The 18,833-nt window shown below is 34.8% G+C and overlaps 1 protein-coding gene across 16 annotated transcripts in view; it reads left to right on the top strand.

The window, feature by feature from the left end:
• The window catches only part of BIRC6 (baculoviral IAP repeat containing 6), a 268,324-nt gene that overhangs the window by 231,335 nt on the left and 18,156 nt on the right, over positions 1-18,833 (top strand). For 13 of the 16 annotated variants that reach the window (XM_073214568.1, XM_073214551.1, XM_073214548.1 and 10 more), the window contains 5 exons: positions 253-398; positions 1,035-1,145; positions 9,110-9,327; positions 10,920-11,081; positions 13,889-13,966. In XM_073214568.1, the coding sequence (XP_073070669.1) occupies positions 253-398; positions 1,035-1,145; positions 9,110-9,327; positions 10,920-11,081; positions 13,889-13,966 (715 nt within the window). Of the gene's footprint in view, positions 1-252; positions 399-1,034; positions 1,146-9,109; positions 9,328-10,919; positions 11,082-13,888; positions 13,967-18,833 lie in introns of those variants that run through there. The other 3 variants (XR_012121905.1, XR_012121902.1, XR_012121903.1) reach the window with 1 other exon arrangement.

The following is an 18,833-nucleotide window of genomic DNA, read 5'->3' as shown; positions in this document are numbered from 1 at the left end:
CTGTTTTTGCATTTGAAGGGAAAACCTACCCAAAACTTTATTATTGTGGGTGTTATCCTGTTGCTTCAAAAGCAACAATGAATCTAATTTAAACTATCCTTGATATACATCCTGTGTATGTCAAATATCCAACTATATATCCTACTGTTTTGATCTTTAACCACTGTTACTGATGTTCGGAGGTACTTATTTTTCAATCTGAAAATCTTAATTTTCTTTGTATTTTTCTCCATATTAAAAAATTTTTTTCAGATCTAAAAGGGAAAATGTTAAAACAGGAGTAAAACCAGATGCATCTGACCAAGAACCAGAAGGACTTACTCTCTTGGTACCAGATATCCAAAAGACTGCTGAGATTGTTTATGCAGCCACTACCAGTTTGCGGGAAGCAAATCAAGGTACAATCTATTCCTTTTATGCTACTTTTCTTTTGATCCAAAGATGTTTTATTTACTTATTGAAAACTGCCTTCCTCTTCCTGTATGTTAATGGTTTTCAAGCAAGTTACTTTACCCAAAACTTTAGTTCTGTGTCCAGTTTTCAAGTTAATTATAACTAGTCTCTAACTTTAAAATATTTATTTGATTGCTAAGACTAAATTCAGTAGGCTGACAGCATGCATCATAAATCTCTCTTTCCTTGCTGTTGAACATTATGAAACTTAGAAATGCCATTATATTAGATAGAAAGTAGTAGTTAGGACTGTGCAGGTAGGTTTCATTAAAATTGGTATTTTCATGTATTAGCAATAGAAAATATAAATGATTTTGCATTATTTATTGTTTCACCTCTGTTTTTGTCTGAATGGATGAAACCTAATATTTAAAAAATTTAAGCTTGATTAATTGATAAGTAAAGCCCTACTAGTTATGTTTGTGAAATACAAGGAAGTCTTTTATTCTTAAAGTGGTACAGGAGGAAGATAACTGTGAAGAGGTTGATAATTTTTTGGAATTCTAATTTGAACATTGTTTTTTATTTCCATCTTCTAAAATATATACTTATATTATTTATCTTGAAATATTAAATAACAGAAAAAAAGCTAGGTGAATATTCAAAGAAGATGGCTGTGAAACCAAAACCTTTATCAGTATTGAAATCAGTTGAAGAAAAATATGTGGCTGTTATGAAGAAATTGCAGTTTGGTAAGTTAAAATTTTAATCTTTGTTTCTTTAGATCTCATTTTACATTTTAAAATAATGCTATTGAAATGTGTTCTAATAAATTAAAGATTTAAACACCTGCTTGTACCATGAATTATTTAAACTATCAATACAGGAATCAGTGTTATATGTACTATGTAATAAAGTAAGCTTTCAACACTTTTTTCTTAAATTAGTTTCAACTTGTGCATATTCGGTGATAGTTTCTACGAGAAATGAAGTAAAAGTTCCTTTTTCTTTCTGAAAGATTTGTTAAATAAAGATTGTGGCACTTCTATTTTAAACCCTGTAGTGCACAGACCTGTGTGATACTGTTTATAGGTCTTCCCCTTTTCCCTAGGGTATAAACTCCTTGAAGACAGATACAGTTTCCTATTTATCATTTAACATTTATCATGTATCATTTAACTTAGTAAGTTCTTGATAAAATTATTGCATAATTGCTAATAACAGTGTAGCATTGATGCTTTTCCATGTATTTAAAATTGTATGAACACAAAATCAGAAGTTATCATTGTGTCTAATGACAGTATTTGCCCTCGTAGGTGGTTTTAATTTAGTGTTATAATTTATTTAAATATCTTTGTTTTAATCTGTTGGTGGGAGGGGTTAATGTGAATTAGAGATAAGCTCAAGTCCACCTTTGTCTTTCTATACTATATACATGACTTATAAAAGTAAAGGATAACTTTAGGTCCTTCTAAACGTGCTTTAATAAAGGATTAAGAATTAGCCCATTAGTTATATTCTGTCAAAGTACTTGGAAGATTTCCCTGATGATCCTCCTTTATTCTATTAACTTAGTTCCAGAGTAATGCAAGAATAGAGCTTAGCATTTCTGTTCTCTAATTCCAATAAAGGCAAATATATTAAAAAGCTTACTCCATTTAAAATATTTAATAACACTTTATGACATTTCATATTCTGAACTATTTGGGGAAAAATATTGTATATCAATCATTTTAAGAATAAATTGTGTTCTACTTTTTTATTTTTATTTTTTTAAGGTTCACTTTTTTTATTTATTAAGGTATTATTGACATACACTCTTATGAAGGCTTCACATGAAAAAACAATGTGGTTACTACATTCACCTATATTATTGTGTCCCACCCATACCCCATTGCAGTCACTGTCCATTAGTGTAGTAACATGCCACAGAGTCACTATTTGCCTTCTCTGTGCTACACTGTCTTACCCATGATCCTCCCCACCCCCCACATCATGTGTGCCAATCATACTACCCCTCAATCCCCTTCTCCTTCCCTCCCCATCCGTCCTCTCCCATCCCTCCCCTTAGGTATCCACTAGTCCCGTTTTGGAGTCTGTGTCTGCTGCTGTTTTATTCCTTCACTTTTGCTCAGTTGTTATACTCCACAAATGAGTGAAATCATTTAGTACTTGTCTTTCTCCACCTAGCTTATTTAATTGAGCATAATATTCTCTGGCTCCATCCATGTTGTTGCATATGGTAGGATTTCTTTCTTTCTTATGGCTGAATAATATTCCATTGTGTATATGTACCACATCTTCTTTATCCATTCATCTACTGATGGACACTTAGGTTGCTTCCATATCTTGGCTATTGTAAATAGTGCTGCAATAAACATAGGGGTGAATATGTCTTTTTGAATCTGAGAAGTTGTTTTCTTTGGGTAAATTCCTAGGAGTGGAATTCCTGGGTCAAATGGTATTTCTCTTTTTAGTTTTTTTTTTTTTTTTTTGGTATCATTAATCTACAATTACATGAAGAACATTATGTTTACTAGGCTCCCCCCTTCACCAAGTCCCCCCCCCACATACCCCTTCACAGTCACTGTCCATCAGCATAGTAAGATGCTGTAAAATCACTACTTGTCTTCTCTGTGTTGCACAGCCCTCCCCGTGCCCACCCCCACACTATACATACTAATCATAATGCCCCCTTTCTTTTTCCCTGCCCTTATCCCTCCCTTCCCACCCATCCTCCCCAGTCCCTTTCCCTTTGGTAACTGTTAGTCCATTCGTGGGTTCTGTGATTCTGCTGCTGTTTTGTTCCTTCAGTTTTCCTTAGTTCTTATACTCCACATGAGTGAAATCATTTGGTACTTGTCTTTCTCCGCCTGGCTTATTTCACTGAGCATAATACCCTCTAGCTCCATCCATGTTGTTGCGAATGGTAGGATCTGTTTTTTTCTTATGGCTGAGTAATATTCCATTGTGTATATGTACCCCATCTTCTTTATCCATTCATCTACTGATGGACATTTAGGTTGCTTCCATTTCTTGGCTATTGTAAATAGTGCAGAGATAAACAGGGGTGCATCTGTCTTTTTCAAACTGGGAAACTGCATTCTTAGGGTAAATTCCTACAAGTGGAATTCCTGTATCAAAGGGCATTTCTATTTTGAGCTTTTTGAGGAACCTCCATTCCTCAAGTGGTTGAAATAATTTCAACCCCACCTTTCCACAGTGGTTGAACTAATTTACATTCCCACCGAAAGTGTAGGAGGGTTCCCCTTTCTCCACAACCTTGCCAACATTTGTTGTTGTTTGTCTTTTCAATGACGGCGATCCTTACTGGTGTGAGGTGATATCTCATTGTGGTTTTAATTTGCATTTCTCTGATAACCAGCAATGTGGAGCATCTTTTCATGTGTCTGTTGGCCATCTGAATTTCTTCTTTAGAGAACTGTCTATTCAGCTCCTCTGCCCATTTTTTAATTGGATTATTTGCTTTTTGTTTGTTGAGGTGTGTGAGCTCTTTATGTTTTTTGAATGTCAATCCTTCATCGGATCTGTCATTTATGAGTAAATTCTCCCATACTGTAGGATACCTTTTTGTTCTATTGATGGTGTCCTTTGCTGTACAGAAGCTTTTTAGCTTGATACAGTCCCACTTGTTCATTTCTGCTTTTGTTTCCCTTGCCCGGGGAGATATGTTCATGAAGAAGTCACTCATGTTTATGTCCATGAGATTTTTGCCTATGTTTTTTTCTAAGAGTTTTATGGTTTCATGACTTACATTCAGGTCTTTGATCCATTTTGAATTTACTTTTGTGTATGTGGTTAGACAGTGATCCAGTTTCATTCTCTTACATGTAGCTGTCTAGTTTTGCCAGCATCATCTGTTGAAGAGACTGTCATTTCCCCATTGTATGTCCATGGCTCCTTTATCATATATTAATTGACCATATATGCTTGGGTTAATGTTTGGAGTCTCTATTCTGTTCCACTGCTCTGTGGCTCTGTTCTTGTGCCAGTACCAAATTGTCTTGATTACTGTGGCTTTGTAGTAGAGCTTGAAGTTGGGGGACAAGATCCCCCCACTTCATTCTTCCTTCTCAGGATTGCTTTGGCTGTTCGGGGTCTTTGGTGGTTCCATATGAATTTTTGAACTATTTGTTCCAGTTTGTTGAAGAATGCTGTTGGTAATTTGAAAGGGATTGCATCGAATCTGTATATTGCTTTGGGCAGGATGGTCATTTTGACAATTTTAATTCTTCCTAGCCAGGAGCATGGGATGAGTTTCCATTTGTTAGTGTCCTCTTTATTTCTCTTAAGAGTGTCTTGTAGTTTTCAGGGTATAGGTCTTTCACTTCCTTGGTTAGGTTTATTCCTAGGTATTTTATTCTTTTTGATGCAATTGTGAATGGAATTATTTTCCTGATTTCTCTATTAGTTCATTGTTAGTGTACAGGAAAGCCACAGATTTCTGTGTGTTAATTTTGTATCCTGCAGCTTTGCTGAATTAAGATATTAGATCTAGTAGTTTTGGAGTGGAGTCTTTAGGGTTTTTTATGTAAAATATCATGTCATCTGCAAACAGTGACGGTTTACCTTCGTCTTTACCAATCTGGATGCCTTTTATTTCTTTGTGTTTTCTTATTGCCATGCCAAGGACCTCCAGAACTATGTTGAATTAAACTGGAGAGAGTGGGCATCCTTGTCTTGTTCCCGATCTTAAAGGAGAGGCTTTCTGGTTTTTGCTGTTAAGTATGATGTTGCCTGTGGGTTTGTCATATATGGCCTTTATTATGTTGAAGTACTTGCCCTCTATACCCATTTTGTTGAGAGTTTTTATCAAGAATGGATGTTGAATTTTGTCGAGTCCTTTTTTGGCATGTATGGAGATTATCATGTGGTTTTTGTTCTTTTTGTTGATGTGATGGATGATGTTGATTGATTTTCTAATATTGTACCATCCTTGCATCCCTGGAATAAATCCTACTTGATCATGATGCAAGATCTTTTTGATGTATTTTTGAATTCGGTTTGCTAATATTTAGTTGAGTATTTTTGCATCTGTGTTCATCATGTATGTTGGTCTATAATTTTCTTTTTTTGTAGTGTCTTTGCCTGGTTTTGGTATTAGAGTGATGCTGGCCTTGTAGAATGAGTTTGGTAGTATTCCCTCCTCTTCCACTTTCTGGAAAACTTTAAGGAGAATGGGTATTAGGTCTCCACTAAATGTTTGATAAAATTCAGTGGTGAAGCCATCTGGTATGGGGGTTTTGTTTTTGGGTCATTTTTTGATTACCAATTCAGTTTCATTGCTGGTAATTGGTCTGTTCATATTTTCTGCTTCTTGCTGGGTCATCCTTGGAAGGTTCTGTTTTTCCAGAAAGTTGTCCATTTCTTCTAGGTTTTTCAGTTTGTTATCATGTAATTTTTCATAGTATTCTCTCATAATTCTTTGTATTTCTGTGATTTTTCCTTTGTCATTTTTTATTCTGTTTAAGTGTGTAGACTCTCTTTTTTTCTTGATAAGTCTAGCTAGGGGTTTATCTATTTTGTTTACTTGCTTGAAGAACTAGCTCCTGTTTTCATTGATGCTTTCTATTGTTTTATTCTTTTCAATTTTATTTATTTCTCCTTTACAACCTCCTTCTACTGCTTTGGGCCTTATTTGTTCTTCTTTGTCTAGTTTCATTGCTTGTGACTTTAGACTGTTCATACGGGATTGTTGTTCTTTCCTGAAGTCGGCCTTTATTGCAGTATACTTCCCTCTTACCACGGCCTTCGCTGCGTCCCACTGATTTTTGTGGTGTTGAATTATTGTTGTCATTTGTCTCCATATATTGTTTGATCTCTGCTTTTATTTTGTTACTAATCCATTGGTTTTTTTAGGAGCATGTTGTGAAGCCTCCATGTATTTGTAGAATGTTTCTTTTTTGTGTGTAATTTATTTCTAGTTTCATTCCTTTGTGGTCTCAGAAGCTGGTTGGTACAATTTCAATCTTTTTGAATTTACTCAGGCTCCTTTTGTGGCCTAGTATATGATCTATTCTTTAAAATATTCCATTTGCACTTGAGAAGAATGTATATCATGTTGCTTTTGGATGAATTGTTCTGTAGATGTCCGTTAGGTCCATCTGTTCTAATGTGTTGTTCAGTGCCTCTGTCTCCTTACTTATTTTCTGTCTGGTTGATCTGTCCTTTAGAGTGAGTGGAGTGTTGAAGTCTTGTAGAATGAATGCATTCCATTCTATTTCCGCTTTTAATTCTATTGATATTTTTTTCACATATGTCGGTGCTCCTGTGTTGGTTGCATAGATATTTATAATGGTTGGATTGACCCCTTTATCATTATGTAATCTTTATCTCTTGTGACTTTCTTTGTTTTAAAGTCTATTTTGTCTGATACTAGTACTGCAGCTCCTGCTTTTTTCTCCCTATTAGTTGTATGAAGTTCTACCGTCTCTTCACTTTTAGTCTGTGTATGTGTTTGGGTTTGAAGTGAGTCTCTTGTAGGCAGCATATAGGTGGGTTTTGTTTTTTTATCCATTCAGTGACTCTGTGTCTTTCGATTGGTACATTCAGACCATTTACATTTAGGTTGATTATCGACAGGTATGTACTTATTGCCATTGCAGGCTTTTGATTCTTGGTCACCAAATGCTGAAGGGTAACTTCTTTACTATCTAAAAGTCTAATCTAACTCACTTAGTATGCTATTACAAACACATTCTAAAGGTTCTTTTTTATATTTTTTCCTGTTCTTGTTTTTCTTCTTCCTTCATCCTTTATATATTAGGTATTATATTCTGTACTCTTTATTTATCCTGTGCTAACTTATGGGGTAGTTGATTTGATTTTTCATCTGCTTAGTAATGAATTGTTCTACTTTGCTGTGGTTTTATTTCCCCTGGTGACATCTATTTAGCCTTAGAAATACTTCCATCTATAGCAGTCCCTCAAAAATGCACTGTGGAGGTGGTTTATGGGAGGTAAATTCTCTCAGCTTTTGCTTATCTGGAAATTGTTTAATCCCTCTTTCAAATTTAATGATAACTTTGCTGGTGAGAGTATTCTTGGTTCGATGCCCTTCTGTTTCATTGCATTAAATATATCATGCCATTCCCTTCTGGCCTGTAAGGTTTCTGTTGAGAAGTCTGATGATATTCTGATGGGTTTTCCTTTGTATGTGATCTTATTTCTCTCTCTGGCTGCTTTTAAAAGTCTGTCTTTACCCTTGATGTTTGCTATTTTAATTATTATATGTCTTGGTGTTGTCCTCCTTGGGTACCTTGTGTTGGGAAGTCTGTGCACCTCCATGGCCTGAGAGTCTATCTCCTTCCCCACATGGGGAAGTTTTCAGCAATTACTTCCTCAAACATACTTTCTATCTCTTTCTCTTCTTCTTCTGATACCCCTATAGTATGAATATTGTTCCATTTCAATTGGTCACACAGTTGTCTCTGTATTCTTTCATTCCTAGAGATCTTTTTGTCTCTCTCTGCCTCCTCAGCTTCATTGTATTCCTCTTCTCTAAATTTCTATTTCATTTATCATCTCCACCATATCTAATCTGCTTTTAAAACCCTCCATTGTGTTCCTTAATGATTGCATCTCCACCCTAAATTCCTTCCTTAAGTTCTTGAATATTTTTATGTACCTCTATGAGCATGTTAATGATTTTTATTTTGAAATCTCTTTCAGGAAGATTTATGAGATCGGTTTCATTTGACTCTTTTTCCGGTGTTTGTGGTATTTTTGTTTGAACCAGGTTCCTTTGATGTTTCTTGTTTGTGTGTGGCACCATGTAGTTCTCAGAAGCTGTACTCTATAGAGCTTCCCAGCCCCTGGAGTGATGTTGGTGGTCACAGGGGTGTGGTGCTAGTGCCTGGGGGGAGGAAAGAGTTGTTTCTGATTCCTGGCTGCTATGCCTATCTCTATTGCCAGAACCAGTGGGGTGAAAACACAGGTGTAAGCCTCTATGATTTGCGTTTGTAGCTTCTCTAGCCAGGGCTTTTCTCTGGCTGGCATGACGCCAGGATCTCTGTTTTCCACAAGGAGCTGGAATCTCAGTCTCTCCAGGTATTCCACCTGTCTTAGCTTTCCAACCCCACTAATCACTAGAGCACCATGCAGTGTAGGTTCATGCTTCCAGAGCAGATCTCCAGGGCTGCCTAGGTGTTCATCAGTCCCAGGCCTCCACTCCCTCCCTGCTGTTTCCCTCCCGCTGGTGAGCCGGGGTGGGTGAACGGCCGGAGTCCTGCTGTGTCACAGCTTTGGTTCGTTACCCTGTTCCGTGAGGTCTGTTCTTTTCTCCAGTTGTATTGCAGTCTGGCACAACTTTCTTTCATGTTCCTCTTTCAGAATTAGTTGTATTAATTATATTTTCGTATTACATGTGGTTTTAGGAGGAGGTCTCACCTCTCACACCACCATCTTTAATCCACTCTCAGTTGTGTTCTACTTTGCATTGTCTTTTAGCTAGTTGATAGAACCTGCCAGAATGTCCACACTGCTTAAAAGTCATTTCTTTTGCTTCCATTTCATATTCCTTCCATATAACAGTGGATGATACATAAATATGTATACTTTGCTGTTCTTCCACACTGCAGTCCTCTCCATTTTGGGTGAAAGAGGGGCTAGTGATTTATTTGTGGTTTTTTGTTGTAACAACTACACTCCATTCTGGGTTTTTTTCTTTCAGTATTTTTTCTTCTTCTTCTTTTAGATACATTTGAGATGGTTTCTGAAGATGAAGATGGGAAATTGGGTTTTAAAGTAAATTACCACTACATGTCTCAGGTGAAAAATGCAAATGATGCTAACAGTGCTGCTAGAGCCCGCCGCCTTGCCCAGGAAGCTGTGACTCTTTCGACCTCACTGCCTCTTTCATCATCTTCTAGTGTGTTTGTGCGCTGTGATGAAGAGAGACTTGACATAATGAAGGTAGGAAGAAACAACATGTTCCTGTAGCTCTCTGTCTAATCTAATTATATATTACAGAGTACTAGAAGCAGAATGAATTTTAACAAATACAATAAAAATTCTGTTGACCATTTTAGACATCATTGAAAAGAGTCTTTTTCTGATGTCAATTTAGAGTATGTGGTTGAGACTGTTCATAATAGCAATAGAAGATGATACTAAAATATAGCCTGTCATAGTTTTAGAACCAGTAAGAAAAGATTTAGTGATAGTCAGTAGAAAATGTCACAGTATTTCTTCCTTGTCATCCAAGGTACTTCTCTCATGTTTTATACAATCAGTCTTCAAAATTCATTCTTTTTTTTTTTTCGTTACTGGAAAATTTCTGTATTTACAGATCCATAAGATCTATGAACTGTGTAATGGTAATACAGTAATAAATAACCTGCACCTTTATGTTTTACCACTGTGGTGATCTGGCCTTAAATTCCAAGCAATTGCTGCAAGAAGAAAATTTAAAAGATTTGATACCACAGGCAGACCTTTCTTTACATTTATTATTTAATTCATGGGTTAAATAATCTGTCTCCCTTAGATACACAGCTGAAACTATTGACCTGTTGATTTGAGGATATTTTTTATGTTTGCTTGCTTGTTTTGCTTTTTTGGATAATTTTTTCAATAGACGTCTTATAGACCTTGCTTATTTGGCCACACTTACCTGCTCATTGTTACAAACAATAGAGCCAATTACAGGATAATTGCCTAGGGAAGTATTTAATCACTAAATGGACCACATAAGATCACTTGTGACTTTGTCTCTTTTAAGTATTATGCTGTATGTAATGTAAAGGATCCCAACTTGGAGCTCCAGAGCATAAATGAGAGTTGTCACAAATTGAGACTCTTGTGCCACTTGCCCCAACACACAGCTGTTCAGGATCAGAGGCTTTGCTGCTCATGCCTTGCAGAATAAATATCTGTTGATTGACTTAAACAAAATTTATTAAATAATTCTGACACTCACTGTTGGGTTGTTTACTGTTTTGTGGACTACCAATTACCCTGAGGGAAATACCTGTTGTTTACTCAGAACCTTTTTGTCAAAAGTTGTCACAGGAGAACTTTATTCTTGTTATCTACTTGTCTCATTATCACAGAGAAAAATGTTATAAAGTAAGTTATTTCTTAAAGCAGTAACTTATCCAAAGATTTAAAGCAGGAAGTTATGGTCATACCTTTGAGATCTGATAATGAATGTACCTAGAATTGCAATTGCTGAAAACATTATAGGGAACATCAAGAAGGAAAGCTCTTAGAAAAAAAGTAACTTAATATTTTAAAAGGTATTTTAAAAGCTTTTCTGCTTGCCAGTAAGGCATCTTTCTTTTGATAGACCATTTTCACAAAAACCAAATCACATTAATTGCAGCCTAAAACCATTTCCTTGTCCTTTATTTATTTTTTAACTTTTAACTTCACTTTTAACACAGTCTGGTAGGTGTGTTTATTGGATGTAAGAAGGTTGTTCTTATTGTTGGATTGTGTTTTTCTAAATAGCAGTGTTGGGAATAGTAATATAAGCTTTTTATGTATTTGTGTATGCATACTAGGTTCTGATAACTGGTCCAGCGGACACCCCTTATGCAAATGGCTGCTTTGAGTTTGATGTATATTTTCCTCAAGATTATCCCAGTTCACCGCCTCTTGTGAATCTAGAGACAACTGGTGGTCATAGTGTGAGATTCAATCCAAACCTTTATAATGATGGCAAGGTAATGTAATTGCAGTCTTCTGTTTCTAACACCAAAGTATTACAGTCAAAGGTTCTTTGTAATTTTGAATGGAAGTTTTGTTTTAGTTACCTTTCTCCTGAGAGTACATGGCTTTCTTCATGCTTCTCTTCTGTATATGTGAAGATTAGCCTGAGGAATGAGAGAGAAGGGACTGAAAAGGGCAGAAACACAATAATATTAAGAAACACTTAGTCTTAAGAAGTTACTGAGTGACTTAATCAACACATTCCTTGGCCAAGTGAGAGCTTGCTCCACTCAGGGTATAGTAGAGCCAGGTGTCTGTCTGCCGCTCACCTTTCTTGACTTTCTGCTTCTCCAATTCCAGTTATCTTTTTACACGTACCTGAAGATAGATGAATGGCAAAAGCATAGTATTGTCAACTCTTTGTTTCTTTTTTGCATATCGTAATTTTTTTTGGTTATCATAACTATCCATGTTTTCTATTATATATACAATTGTGAACTTCTTTTTAAAGTTCAATTTTCAGTAAAATGTTTTATATTTTCTTATAAGTAGGAAGATACATTCCTATCCAAAAAACAAAAATGTTGACAAAAAAGTATAATAAAAATCATTTCATGTGGCAATAAACCTTTGAAATTAAATTTATAAGAAAGGCCACTTTTCAAAATTCAGCAGTAAATTTCTTGTTGAGAGTACTGTTTAAAAATCACTAGAATATCAGAAGAAATATAGACTTCAAAAGCACACACTTCTTTGATGATGTGAGACTAGCAAGTGCTTGAAGTTGACTTGGTTTCCTCAAGATGGCCCAAGTTTTTCCGGGTTTTGCATTCCTCGTTTCAGGAGAAGTGTACCTTATGTCTGTGCTTGGAAGTTATTATTTTTTCTTCCTTATAAGCTCAGATTGTAAAACTGGGATTTGTTTTCTTAGTTTGTTATAAGAGATTTAACCAGAGGTACACTTTACTTTTTTGAGGAGAGCAAAGAAATAGGTCTTTTTATAACTGAGCAGATAAGAAATAGCAATTCTTGGTCTTACACAAGTGAGAGACTGGAACCCAAATGGAGTTTTAAGTGTAAAATATTAAAATGCATTTAAGAAATTACTTCCTTAAGACTTAATGGTCAAAGGAAGAAGGTAAGGGTTTGAGAGTCTGGCATTCTGAATTGTATAGTCTTATCTGATACACACTAGCAATAGTTTTAACTGTGGGTTTTAGTTCTGTAAATAGGGATAAGAACACCTGCCATTGGTAGTCACAGAGAGGCTCTGAATATCAAGTGGGGATGGGATGTTTAACAGTACTTTAAATACTAAAACACAAAAGATAAAGTCTTTTAAAATTAATGTACCTGATAAATGAATTCATGTATTTTGCATTATTGCTTTCATGAAGCATTGAAAGAATAGCAAGGAGATGGACTTCTTTGCTTTTTTTATATTGAAGTATTATTGATACACAGTCTTATATTGGTTTCAAGTATATAACAGTGGTCAACAGTTACCCATATTACTAAATTCTCACCCTAACTAGTGCAGTTATTATTTGACAACATAGGAAAGTGTTACAGAATCATTGGCTATCTTCTCCATGCTCTAAACACTTCCATCCCTGTGACCAACATATATTATGATTGAGAATTTTTGTCCCCCTTTATCTCCCTCACTTTCCCCACCTCCCAATCCTCCCCCCATGGTAACATTAGTCACTTCTCAGTGTCTGTGAATCTACTGCTGTTTTATTCATTTCATTTTGTTTTGTTTCGTTTTTAGATTCCACAGATAGTGAAATCATATGGTTTGTCTTCTCTGCCTGGCTTATTGCACTTAGCATAATAATCTCTAGGTCCATCCATGTTGTCACAAATGGCAGGATTTCTTTTTTATGACTAAATAATATTCCGTTGTATATATGTACCACATCTTCTTTATCCATTCATCTATTGATGGGGATGTCAGTTGCTCCCATATCTTGGCTATTGTAAATAATGTGATGATAAACATATGCGTGCATATATCTTTTCAAATCAGGGTACTTGTTTTTTCCAGGTTCCTAGAAGTGGAATTACTGGGTTATATCGTATTTCTATTTTTAGTTTTTTGAGACTTCCTTGCTTTTTTAAGAACTGTTTATTTTCCAAATCTGTTGCCCATATTATGAAATTGTTAGTTTACAAGTACAGATAAAATGTCCCCAGTTTTTTTTTTTTCCTGAAATTACCTGTTAGTCTGTTGGGCTGATGGTTTGAGTTCATTCTTGCTGTCTGAGTGAACAACTGTCTAATGCATCTTAAAGTTTTTTCTAACCAACCCTGGGGATACTCAAGACCCTTTCAGAGGTTCTGTGAGGTCCTCCCTTTTCCAAATTTATGTTTGTGAGGCCAGAACTAGAACAATATATTGCAACAAATTGAATGTAGAGGCAGATATGAAGTCAAAACCTCTTCTATTAAGCCAATCCTATTTTCAAAATTAAAAAAAATTTTAAAGATATTTTAAAAATATAAAATGGTACCACTTTTACTTACTGAAAAATTTTTTGGGAGAAGAGTTATTTTTCATTAAAAAATAAGCTTTTTATTAACATGTAATACAAGATACTCATTTTTCATTATTAAGAAATGGTAATGCTACACAGATTTGGAATCACATCTGACAATGTCAGTTTATTTTAAGAGACTGACCCTTAGGGTTTTGTTTGAGGACACAGAAATGAGATACTTTGACATGATAGCATTTCATTTTTGCTTCTAGTTGTTATGGTTTGCTTTAAAAAGCACACCTTTCAACGTCATTCATGCTTTTTCCCTTACTCCTCAGGTTTGTTTAAGCATCTTAAATACATGGCATGGAAGACCAGAAGAAAAGTGGAACCCTCAGACCTCAAGCTTTTTGCAAGTAAACAAATTTCTCTGACATTTTACTCAGAAAACAAGAGCTATCCATGCTTAAAATTTTTTTTTAGTGACCAAGAATAAACATAGTAGTAACCTGCCCACCTAGCCCGAAAAAAGATAAGATAGGAAAAACATATTAAATAGCTTATAAGTGAGCAGTTAGTACAATGTTGTTTCATCTAGAGTTTAGAATCCTAAGTTAGGGCATAAGACAAAAATTACATTTTCTCAAAATTGCCCTAAAAAAAAAAATCTTTAAGTTACCCTTAAAGTACACTATGGTGCAACAGGTAAAACAAGATAGATTATCTCTCCTGTCTCTCAGTCAGTATAGGGCTTAAATTCACATCAGGAGAATTTTTTTTTTAATTAAGGTATTATTGATATACACTCTTATGAAGGTTTCACATGAAAAACAATGTGGTTACTATATTCACCTATATTATCGTATCCCCCCCATACCCCAATTGCAGTCACTGCCCATCAGTGTAGTAAGATGCCACAGAGTCACTATTTGCCTTCTCACATGGGGAGAATTTAATAGACAACTAGCATTATATAGATCTCTCCACACATGATATGTTTCCTCTGTAATTTAGTTAATAATGCCATTTATTTGAGGCTTGCAAGTGCTGTCCTGGATTCATAAAACTTGGAATTTGTAATTCTTACTTTGCAGAGCATTAGACACACATTTCTTAGTCTTGAATTTTATAATTTCCACAACTACTTGGACATATTAAAAAAAACTGTTTCAGCAAATGTTTTTTGTGATGTTTTATCTGGACAGTTCATAATCCCAATAAAGAGATGACAAGTAAGCATATTAATAAGGTGAATTATTCATTAGGGAAGCAGAAACAAATCGTTGGCACATAATAGTTTAAACTCATGCTGACATGTCAGTGTTTATTTAAAGAAAAACCACAATAAATTATCCATGGGTAAACTTCTTAAAGTTGATTTACCCGGAAAGGATTCTTTGCCTACATTTTTATTTTGAATTTTGTGAATGGATGTATGAAAAATAGTTCTTTAGGATGTCACATGATTTGATTCTTTGAAAAGGCCTTGCAGCATCCTCATGAATTAAAGAAATAGTACTATAATTTTTTCCTTCCTACTAACATGGAGACCAAGAAAAAAAAGAGATATGATTCATGCAAAATAACTAAAGAAATTACTAGTGTTCCAAGTAAACTACTTCCTTATTTCAGAAATGATTATGTCAATTCTAGTCCAAATATCTTAAAATATTTTTTTGATGTATATGTTACTGTTGTCAACTTAAACTAAGTTTATGGTGAGTTGTAGTATTTAAGGAAACACAGAAATAGCCTATTTTTCATGAAGTAAATTAAGCTTGAGAATTAGAATCAATTTTTGAGTTTTTTCTTGAATTTATGGATTTTTAAATATAAATTTATAATTCTCATAGTTCTTTAAGATTTACTTTGTTTTTAACTTTTACATTGCCTGTATTATCTAATATACCAAAAATTCTGTGAAATAAAGAAACTTCCTCTCAAGGGTTTATATATTACAACTTTGGAAGCTTAACTACGCACACATAAAATGATCTCTATTAATTCTCTGTAAGGTTTTTAGTCATACACATAGTTTATGTAGTCATAATTAACAACAGATCAATTATTTGTATCCTACTCTGTTCACTTAACATTAAAGCATTTCCATTTTTCCAAGCTACATTTTTATAATTTCTGATTGCTATATAATAGTCTTTTCAGTTCATATACTATAATTGAACTATTTCCCCATTATTGACTAAATATTTCACTGCTAACTTTTTGTTTTATACATAGTACTGCTATTATATGATTTTTCTCTATATTTCAGATAGTTTCCTTAACCTAGTTTTCCAGATCTGTGACAAAATTGACTTGTGCAAAAGTAGGAATAGGCTGTATCTTTTCTGTGGCAAGAGTAAATAACCTTGTCTTCTTCCAGATCTTAGAGGGGAAACTTTGTCTTTCCCCATTGAATGTGATGTTAGCTGTGGGTTTTCATAAATTACCAGGTCTTCATATTGAGGACATTCCCATCTATTCCTAGTCTCTTGAGTATTTTTATAATGAAGAGATGTAGGATCTTATCAAATGTTTTTTTTGTATCATCATGTTTTTTTTTTAAATTCGACCTATTATGATGTATTATTCAATGTTAAACCAACCTTGCATTCCTGGGATATATCTCACTTGTTCATGGTAGATAAATCTTTTTATTTGTTACTGGGTTTAGTTTGCTACCATTTTGTTTGAGAATTTTTGCACATATTCCTAAGAAATACTGTTCTGCAGTTTTATTTCTTTGTGATGTTGTTTTATTAACATTATACCAGAAATAAATGCATCTAGGCAAGAACACATTATTCTGTTTATTAAGAATTTTCTTCAGCAATAGACTACAGAACCTTAGGAAAGATAAATTCGTTTCTTTTTAACTATATTTTGGGACCTAAATTTGTTAAGCACTTTCATTTATCACATATGCACAGAGGATAAAAGTACTTTTGCCTGATTGAAAGTAATCCACAAAGATTTTTGAAGTTCCTATAAAATTAAAAAGATTTCCAAATTATTTTGAACAGTGACAATCATTAGAATTGCTTAGTTTCTTTATAGTGAGACTCTTAAAATATTTATTTGTATAAAAGTATCATGTTCTTCAGTCTTATACCATAGGTATCATACCCATATTCATATCTAATGATAGTCTTGACTTTTTGCATAATATAAAATAAAAAGTTGTATTATTCATTAGAACTGCCATCAAGAATTACTACATTTTATTAGTAGTACAAGATTTTAGTATTGCCTCTGTCACTTGTTTTTAATATTGCTACAATGTACTTAAAATACCTATTCATAGCTTGTGAACAGTTTGTTTCAATTGGATGATAGTAAAGATGTCATGTGCAAGAGGAGTTAAACATATTTAATCGTTCATGTAAACTGCATTTTTCTTAAAATGGAAAGCCCTGGAAATCAGCCACTAATTATAGCCCTGCTCAATAGCAGCATAGTTTTCCATACAGACAGGTATTTACTATTTTGAAAAGCCAAAAATGTTTTACTGATTATGAGTGCTTCTTTCTCTCACCCCAGAGATATTATTTCATATAATATAGTTTCTTATTGCAAATTAACATTTTGGATTGTATATTCTTTACTTCCCTGTGTTTGAAATACCTATAATGAAACATTGTAATGTACAGAACAAGTCAAAGAATTAAATCCTCTGACAAGATGTAACATGAAAGTAAAGGAAATCAAAAATTAATAAGTCCTAATGGGAGTGGGGTAGGAGGAGAAATATGGCCAACTGGCAGGTACTCTGAAGATAAGAGTAAATTACAAACTAGCAGATACTCTAAAGATAAGAGTAAGTTACAAGAATGGATCGTGGTGGGAATATAGTGACCAAATGAATATATAAAATTGTAGGAGACAAGATTGTTGATGAGTTGAATGGCCTAGTAGAAGACTGTACAACACAGTTAAAATTTTTATTCTGACACAGATAGTGAAGGGGAAACTGTTATATATATGATTTAGTCAATCCCTGAACCAATTACATTGAGAATGCCTTGCAGTTTTGTGAATATTAATAATTAGCTAAAGAGGAGAGGCACAGCAAATTCAGACTATGAATAAAAGTCTGTAACTCTTGACTTTGTGAAAATATCAAAGAATTGGCTAAGAATCAGTAAACCCACATTTTGGGATGAAAGTATACTGCTGATTATTAAGTTAAATATAAGTGTATGTATGTAGTATACTGTGATATGTAGTGGATGTTTTTTCTGTTAATTACCAATTTATTTTCAACTCATGTTCTAAGAAAATACGTTAGCCAGATACAGCTATGGTAAGTATGATTTTATGGTTTGAACCAGGTAACTCTTACAGTTAAATTTTCTTGATGAAAATGGAAATTGAACGATAACTCTTTCAATTAAATTTTCTTGATGAAAATGGAACTTTTGCTGACTGCTGTGTACCTGTTACATAGTAAAAATACTTTATATGCAGAGTAGGAGTGATTTTGCTTTGTGTTTTACTATTTTCTGGATACATTCTGTCAACTTTATTCCAAGAAGAAACAGATAGGCTGTATTAATTTAACTCAATTATGGTCACTACTACTTTACCAAAACAAAAAAAAGGTTTAATTCTCACAGTCATCATATAATGTAAGTGTGTGTTAGCCCCATTTTACACATAACCAAAAAAAGTTTGAGGGGAGGGGGTAGGAGCCAAGATGGTGGCATGAGTAGTTCAGCTGAAATCTCCTCCCAAAAACATATATATTTATGAAAATAAAACAAATACAGCTACTCCTAAAAGAGACACCAGTGGATACAGTACAACAGCCAAGCTACATCTACATCTGCGAGAACTCAGCATCACACGATGGGGGTAAGATACAAGCTGCGGCCTGGCGGGAACCGAGAGCCCCCCCCTACCCCAGCCCTGCAGTGGGAAGAAAGTAGTCAGAGTGGGGAGGGAGTGAAGGCCCAGGACTGCTAAACAACCAGCTCTGGTAGTCTGTACCGGGAGCGCAGACACATGGTGCACAGTGTGCTGGATATTAGAGAAACGGAAAAACAAAACCTGTGAGCGGGTCCCTGCAACCGGTGTCCCTGGGACAAAAGAAAAGTGAGTGCTTTTTGCAATTCTTAAAGGGACAGTGACCTCACAGCTGGGCAAAGTCGTCGTGGCACACTGAGCACAGCACCTGGGAATCCCAGTGAACTCTGGGTGACCTAACCACCTGGGAGGCAGTGCAGCTCTGAAGCCCCTCATGGTGATAAGCAGCCTGCCAGTTGTTCCCCCAACTGGCATGGA

This window comes from Manis javanica, chromosome 1, assembly GCF_040802235.1.
Source record: "Manis javanica isolate MJ-LG chromosome 1, MJ_LKY, whole genome shotgun sequence".
Taxonomy (NCBI): domain Eukaryota; kingdom Metazoa; phylum Chordata; class Mammalia; order Pholidota; family Manidae; genus Manis; species Manis javanica.
The sequence above is the reverse complement of the archived record's forward strand: the minus strand, read 5'-3'. Positions and strand labels throughout refer to the sequence as shown.